General features: G+C 43.8%; 1 protein-coding gene across 1 annotated transcript in view; it reads left to right on the plus strand.

Moving 5' to 3' along the window:
- The window catches only part of LOC104407887 (growth arrest-specific protein 7-like), a gene marked incomplete at both ends in the record, with an annotated part of 11,646 nt that extends 6,033 nt beyond the window's left edge, over positions 1 to 5,613 (plus strand). The window contains 2 exons of the mRNA XM_010017287.1: positions 2,087 to 2,161; positions 5,535 to 5,613. Of these exons, the coding sequence (XP_010015589.1) occupies positions 2,087 to 2,161; positions 5,535 to 5,613 (154 nt within the window). The remainder of the gene's footprint in view (positions 1 to 2,086; positions 2,162 to 5,534) is intronic.
- Between the last annotated feature and the right edge of the window lie 2,753 nt (positions 5,614 to 8,366).

The raw sequence follows: 8,366 nt of genomic DNA on the forward strand, positions 1-8,366 counted from the left end.
TGTGTGGTGAAGGATGTAGACTAGAGCTTTGGTTGGGAACTCCTGGTAGCTGAGGCTAAAGCAGCCCTGGCTTTAGGCTGGACACTGAGGTATTTACCTCATTGAGGTATCTGCAACTTTATTATAGTTGACCTGTGCTCCCTTTCCAGCAGTCCCTTTCTTGTCACTTCTAAGGCAAGATTAGCCTCATCATAGAATCATAGAATAGTTAGGGTTGGAAAAGACCTTAAGGTCATCTAGTTCCACCCCCCCTGCCATGAGCAGGGGCACCACACACTAAACTATGTCACCCAAGGCTCTGTCCAGGCCGGCCTTGAACACCTCCAGGGTTGGACCATTCAAAACTTCCTTGAGCAACCTATTCCAGTGCCTCACCACCCTCACTGTGAAGAACTTCTTCCTCATATCTAACCTAAAGTTCCCCTGTTTAAGTTTAAAGCCATTACCCCTTGTCCTACCCCTAGAGTTGCTAATGAAGAGTCCCTCCCCAGCAGCCTTGTAGGCCCCCTTCAGATATTGGAAGGCTGCTATGAGGTCTCCACGCAGCCTTCTCTTTTCCAGGCTGAACAGCCCCAACTTTCTCAGCCTGTCTTCATAAGGGAGGTGCTCCAGTCCTCTTATCATCCTTGTGGCCCTCCTCTGGACTTGCTCCAACAGCTCCATGTCCTTTTTATGTTGAAGTAGATATTTAAAGTACGTCAGGTGAAGTGTGCCTGGATCAAGCCCTTTACATTGTGAGGTCCTAACCATAGCATAGCCTTGGTGCTGGAACCTGTATTTGTTGGTCTTGCTGCAGCAGACGTGGGCAGCTGGCTGGTTTTGTACTCATGGGAGGGGGATGTAGAAGCCCCCACATGCTGGGTGTGCTCTCTAGTTGTACTGTGCTGTACCAAGCTGGGTATCACCTTGGGCTTCAGCCAGCTGCATCCTACACAGTAACATACACATCCTATTTTCAGCAGCCCAAGAATATCAGACCCCTCTTAGCTGGCTCTAGGGATCCCTTTTGTCTCAAATACACCCTGCCTAACAGTGCTTGCTCAACTAGCTGTTGCCAGTGGGCCTGCCAAAAATACCCCACCTTCTGTCCTCCCAGTGGAAGAAGATGGATTTCTAACCAGGTTTTTCCCCTGCTTGTACATAGTTAGCACAGAATCAGGAGTTGCTCCACCTGGATACCACTCAGCTCTCTCTCTAAGAGAGATGCTTTATTGAGCAAACTCATGTGAAAACCAGCCACGAGCCAGTTGTTTGCCCTAGTTGGGATCATGTCTACCTTTCAGATGTCTCTCTAGGAGATCTCAGGGTAGCAAAAGATGGTTTTCAGGCATGATGCATGTCACCTCTGCACCAGCAGCTGCTCCTTCCCTCGCTGCTGTGCCATCAGCATTTATCCTTGTCCTCTTGCTCAACCCCCATTCCCATAGCGGTTGTGTGCAAACAGCTCCCCTCTTGTGCACCTCCACTGCTGGCAAGCTCAGATCCTGTTTCTGTGAGGTGCTGCGGAGTTAACAGGGAGGAGGGCAGGGCAGTGGGTGTGATGGGTGAATGGTAGGGGCTGCACCACCACATGTCGGTGGCAGAAACTCCTGCCATATCTTCACCAGCTTTGTCATCTGTCATGGGCATCAGGAAGCACTTGATATTCCTAGGAAAGGTGCAGTCCAGCACCACAAAACCTCATTTGGATTTCTTCTGCAGTGGTCCATTCCTTAATCTGTGCCTCAAGGATGTGTAAGCTCACGTTTAGCGGCAGACTGAAACACATGCTTCTCAAGTGTGCCCAGTTTTGCAGACAGTCCATGTTGCACAGTAGAAACACTTTGTCCTTGTTATTTGCTCTCCAGAACTGTAGCTTTTCCTTCAAATTTTATCACACATCTTTCCATAGTCTTGCCACTGCATTTTTGGTATATGGAGGGGAGAGATGAAGCCTGAAACTGGTGCTGCCAAGCCCTGGAAACTGAAAGTAAAATTCCTGTGGCAAAATGTGTTAAAATGCAGAGAATTTCTTTGTGTGGGGGTTTTTGCCTTAAAGCTTACTTACTGCTATCTTTATTTTCTGTGTGTGTGTGTGTGAGCGTAGGATAAAGATTGAGGAGGAATATGCGAAGAACCTGTCCAAGCTGTCTCAGAATTCCTTGGCTGCTCAGGAAGAAGGGTAAGTGTGTCTCTGTGACTTTTGCAGAAGACAAGGATTTTAACATAAAAAGCATTCCTCCCACATAGGTACATGTATTTTTCCTGAGCTCTCCCATTGAGTAGAGGTTTATTTAGCTCAGCGTCCTGCGTGTGTTGGGGAAGATAGAATTGCTTTTCTTATTTTCCTTATGAAGATGTTTATGGTACAATTTTACATATAAGCATATAAAATATTTCCAATAATGTGTTTATGCTGTCCTTGTTCTAGCCAGTTCCTTTAGAGATTAGCACGTAGAAGTACTAAACCACTTTGAATATGGAAGAATATATGGAATATATTTACTGCTGTAAATAGATCCATAAAGTCAGGCCAGTAGAATTGGAGCAGCACAGACAGAGGATGAAGTCCCTTCTTATTGTGGGTCTGGCCCTCCAAGAGAAGCAGCAGGTTGTCTCTTACAGCATGTTCACACTTTGGAAGTTATTAAGAAGGTATTAGACAATGCACTTCAGACTAGATTGCAATTCAGTGGAAATAATGGAAAGACACCACTCCTGAAGGACTGGAAGTATGATACCATACTCTGTCTGTTCCAACACAAACCATCTAAGCACTGAAAGCCAAGCTTTGAGATTATTGTCCTCATCATAGTTCTGACACAGGGTGTTTTTACAATGATAGAAAGTGCAGAAGGCTAACTAGGCTTCTCCAAGTACCTCCCTTGACAATGGTTTCTGTTCTTCTTTCCCCTTTAGGGGTGGATGCTAACCTGCTCCTAGAAAACTAAAGCAACTTTCTTCCACGTCCTCCTCCCACTTTTTCCTACCCCCAATAGGAGAAAGAGAAAATACCTGAAAAAATGGAGGGGGAGAAAACTAGAGAATAGATGAGAGGAGAGGGAATGAGGACTGAAGCATGAAAGATGTTGAAGTAGGGATCTAAGGGGACACAGAGCAGAGTGCAGGGAGCTAGGAACACTGCCCAGTGGTGCTCTGCCTGGAGCAGTGGCAAAGTGAGGGAGTGGAATGAAGTCCTGCCGGTATTTCTCCTTCTGGTGCTATGGTGGCCGAACTGGCTAGGGCCAGGAAGAGGCTAGTAAGAAGATCCTGGAAACTAGTGAGGCCCTGGAAAGGGAAAGATTCCACTTAAAGAAGTGAGGGAGGAAGAGCAGCTAACAGGAAGATTTGAAGGAGCCAGAAATGATACTGCAGCCTAGCACACTCAGAGTAAGCATTCACCAGGGTCTTCCTCTCGTTCCTGAGAAGGTGTGAGTTGAGGGACTCAATGAACTGCTCTGTGAAATACCAGTTACCACTGCTGGTATCAAACTCTACAGACCATTTTCCAGCTTTGCTGTCTATGGATATAACACAAAGTATGAGCTGTCCCTTCAGGGTCCTCTGCCCTCCTTTAGTGGTAAGAAGATCCACCATCATGTATGTGAGTGGAACACAAGAGTGCTGAGATGGGACTGATTTGTGGTATTGGGATGGTTCTGTGCAAGTTGCTGTGAGTAAAGTGCTGCTGCATGTACACAGAAGGCAATACGATCTACATATCCAGTTAAGTCACTGTAGCTGGATAAGAGATGCAGAAGATGCTTAGCAAACCATCTTCACTTGAACAGATCAGATAAAATAGTGCCAGTGAGAACTGACAGTGGGAGGGGACCTCAAGGGAGAGGAAGGAGAAGAGCTGAGAGCATTTACATAGGTGAAACTATCTCAGGTTGTTTAGCTATGGTGAACACCATGCTTGAGGAGTCAGCTCATTGGAGCCACCTCAGAGATGACAAATGAGTATTTTGAAATTGCAGATCATGGGCAATTTTTCAGGCTGTCAGGAAGGGGCAAATCTGATTATAAAAGGCTGGGGGAAAGAAAGGAAGAGCTAGGAAGTTGTAGATCACTCAGTTTTGTTTAACCTCTGAAAAGTGGTAGAATCAGGCTTTCTAGAAGCACTTAGCGGAAAACTAAGGTGATTAGCAATTATTGTGGATGCCTACAGAACAAATGGTGTCAAACCAACCCGAATTCCTCCAGTGACAGAGTAAAAGAAGAAGTCAGCATCACAGAACTTAATTTAATATAGCTTTATGTAATGGGAGATTCTTGTAGGCAGGCAGGAAAATGTGGCCTAAATAAAGCCTAAGGTGCAAAATTAGGTAAGAATATTGCTACAGGGACTGTAGTGATAGGACAAGGGAGAATGGGTTTAAACTTAAACAGAGGAAGTTCAGGTTAGATAAAAGGAAGAAGTTCTTACCTGTGAGGCTGGTGAGGTTGCCCAAAGAAGTGGTAAATGCTCCATCCCTGGCAGTGTTCAAGGCCAGGTTGGACAGACCCTTGGGCAATGTGGTCTAGTGTGAGGCAGCGTCCCTGTCCATGGCAGGGGGGTTGGAACTAGGTGATCTTAAGATCATTTTGAACCCAAACCATTCTATGATAAGGTTCATCCCAAATCCTGATTTATTTTTCAATGTCTTTGTTAATAACCTTGGATAGAATAAATCATGGGTTTACTGTGATCAGAGATGAGGCAGAGCTTGGAGGGGTGGTGTGTACAATTTGAAGGAGAGCTTGCAATTCAAAATTATTTAGCTAAACTAGAGAAATGAACTGGAGAGAAATGAAAATGCATTTCAATGAGGACAAAGTCCCAGGTTTTCTACTTTCACAGGATGTGAAAGATACACTTACATAACAGTTTGTGGGAGAAGGATCTGACTGTAGTGAATCACCAGCTTATTCATCAACAACTTCACAATGTTGTCTAAAAAAGCATTGCACTGGGATATGTAGAAGAAAGACTGTCTGATAGGAAACAATCTGTTACTAGTTTAACAAACTGGAAGAGACAGTGTAGTTTAGGTTATGGTGCTTTAAGAGGAATCCAGGCTGTTGGAGGGTGTCTGGAGGAATGTACCAAAACTGCCATCAGCTTACAAATAATCTGTCTGAAGGAAAAAAAGATGGAGTGGTTTTCAAATACTGAAAGGCTTCTCTGAGGAGAAGCAGAATAATCTGTTCACCAAAAAGAGGGTGTAGAGTAGAATGAGCAATGGAAAAACTGCACTGGTGAAGGTTTATTTTGAGAATTAGAAAAGAAACACTTTGTTCTGGTTAAGATAAGATACTGAAGTATCTTGCTTATGGAGACTCTGGCATCTCTGTGACTGGAGATAGCTATGGGCAGTGTTCTTTAAGATAATTCTGCCTTGGTCACAGAGATCTCAGATTTCTGCTATCACTTTGCCATGATTTTGCTGAGCAAGATATGGTACAAAGTGTGGTACCATGTCTGTCTGCCACTATCTGACCAATCTTGCAGGATGCACAGGAGAATGTGCGGAAGATGGGGCATTGATCATTGTTGCTCTGTGTTCTTTCAGCACACTAGGAGAGGCTTGGGCTCAGCTAAAGAAGAGTCTAGCTGATGAAGCAGAGGTTCATCTCAAGTTCTCTTCTAAGGTAAATAGTTCTTCCTTTTCGCAGAGATTTTTCCCCTGTCATTGATGTGGATGCCCCTTCAGTGCTTGTTAGTGGGGAAGATAAACATACATAGGGTACAAATTTAGAATTAATGAACAAACTTAGTGAAACTCTGTCCATGCTTCCTGCTAAAATCTTGGTTTATTTAACTTACCTGATGAGTAAGTTAAAACACATCTAACCTTAATTTTTCATTTAAGTAAAAAAAAAAAAAGGAAACTGATTCTAGAGGTTATTCACCTGGAGCAATAAGTTCCAGTAAATTTACTTAGAGCTTGTACAGATTACTTCTGTAGAGGAAGAAATGAAAAATAATATTTGGCTTCTCAACAAGAGTCTACTGTATCTGTTTGGAAGGAAGAGAACCAGGACTCTGACTTCTTCATATCGTTAGCCTTTGTGAAAAGTGCATTGGGAACTTACTTCATGTTATTTTTGGATCTTCTCTCAAGTGATCCCCAAGGAGATTTCTTGTTCAAATTATGGTATTTAACTGTTTTCTTCCACCACATGTGAAACATTCTTGCATCCTGTCACATTCTCTTAACCTCTGTGGGTGATCAAGTTCAATACAGTGGTAGATATCTCAGTACAACAGCCATGTTCCTGAGGAAAATTATAGTTCTGCACTGTTTGTAAGTGATTATGCAGAGGTTACTCAGGCAACCAGCCGCTGCCTTGGTAACCCATTGCTCTGCTTTAAACTTCTACTTCAGGGCTGTAATTAGTGAAATACTTTTTGCTCCCTGTTGTGTTCCTGTATTGTTTTCCAAGAGGAAGAAATGCAGCCTGGAGTGGGGTGTGCATAGAGGCAGGCAGTGGATAGGGGCTCCATTATTTTACTTGTCCTTAAACCCTGCACAGAAACTCCTGTAGCATCATCTGAACTCTCCCCACTGTTCCCACTGTAGCTGCTTTGGGAATTCCTTGTTCTTTCTTTTGTTAACAGAATATGTTTTTAAACATATTGATTGTTGCTATTAGTTTCAGAGAAGTTGCTCTTAGAAGTAGTAGTTATATTTCTCACTGATAATCGAACAAAACCAGTCAGTGCAGTGCAGAGCACACCAAGAGTATTCAAACACAAATACCACCTTGGAAGACACTGAACATGTTTGTGACAGTCCTTCACAGTGCTGTTACACTGTGGGCCACAGGTGATGTCACTCTTGGGGTGCTTTGAGCAAGTCCAGAGGAGGCCATATGGATGAACAGGGGCTGGAGCACCACCCATATGAAGACAGGCTGAGAAAGTTGGGGCTGTGCAGCCTGGAGAAGAGAAGCTGCGTGGAGACCTCAGAGCAGCTTCAAGTGCCTGAAGGGTACCTACAAGGATACTGGAGAGGGACTCTTCTTCAGGGACTGTAGCGATAGGACAAGGGGTGATGGGTTCCAACTGAAACAGGGGAAGTTGTTAGATACAAGGAAGAAATTCCTTATTGCGAGGGTGGTGAGGCACTGGAATAGGCTGCCGAGAGAAGCTGCGGCTGCCCCAACCCTGGCAGTGTTCAAGGCCAGGTTGGACACAGGGGCTTAGAGCACCCTTTTCTAGTGGAAGGTCTCCACACCCATGGCAGGGGGTCGGAACTGGATGAGCTTTAAGGCCCCTTCCAACCCAAGCCATTTTATGATTCTGTGGAACATAAAATACTATTACACTACTAATGCCTCTAGATACTCTCATGGCATCTGTAGATACACATGCACACGTGGAATCCTTCAAGAAGGCTGTCATGGAGCTGAACCTTTTCTCCAGTTACCTGATTATCCTTCACTGAACTCCAGGAGGTGAGTTCTGATGGAAGAGAAGGTGCACAGGTGTTGTACTATTGAAGTCATGATGGGCTGGCCTGGATATGATGGTGTATTATCCCCATGCTGGAAATGGTTCTGATGGAGCAAAGGGAAAAAATCAGTACTTGTGAAATCAGAATTGTTGAGGTAATGTTTCTGATAACTCAGCTGGTTTGTTTCTCCATCATCTAATATTGTGATTATGGTACAGAGATACATGATCTCTGTCCCATACTTCTTTTAGCAAACTTGCTAACTTCTTTTAGCAGACTTCTTGAGATTTCAAGTCCTCTGTTTCATCTCATCCATTCAGTGATGGGTGTCAGAGTTGACTGTATACACTGGTGCTTTAAATTTCTTCATCTTAGGAAAAGTAGTTCATGTTTTTTTCATCTGTTGCGTGGATTTGAAAGTCTTGAATTGAGATTTTCTAGCAAAAATATAAAAAGAATCTATATGGCCAACTATAATACAACATTTAAAAGCCTGGATCATTCACATGTGAGTCTGTTTTGATAGCTTATAGTACCTCTTGCAAGATGGAAATTCAAGCAAGATGATGATAGAGGAAAAATGACTGCCTTCACTGAGAATCCACCTCTTCGATTTCCAGAACACAAAACTGGAGAAAGCAGTTGCCTTGTTTCCATTTTGAGCCACTTGGTGATACGTTTCCCATCTTTATGAGGATCTCAGAATTTCCTGTCCCATTATAAACCATGGGAAATAAACTAGTTTTGTTACTTTCTAGTAGGTGCTAGAAACAGCAGTGAAATGCCTTCCTTTTTGGTGTGTCCCCAGCCCTGGGGACCTTAATAAGGTTTTTCACAGCAATGCCTACTTATGTCACATGAGTCAGATTGCCACTTCTTCCACTGAGGATAACTGACTCATGTTGGGTTGTTTACCCAGGTGTCGTGGTTCAAGCCCAGCCGGCA

This window comes from Nestor notabilis, unplaced genomic scaffold (assembly GCF_000696875.1).
Source record: "Nestor notabilis isolate BGI_N333 unplaced genomic scaffold, ASM69687v1 scaffold13726, whole genome shotgun sequence".
NCBI classification, from domain to species: domain Eukaryota; kingdom Metazoa; phylum Chordata; class Aves; order Psittaciformes; family Psittacidae; genus Nestor; species Nestor notabilis.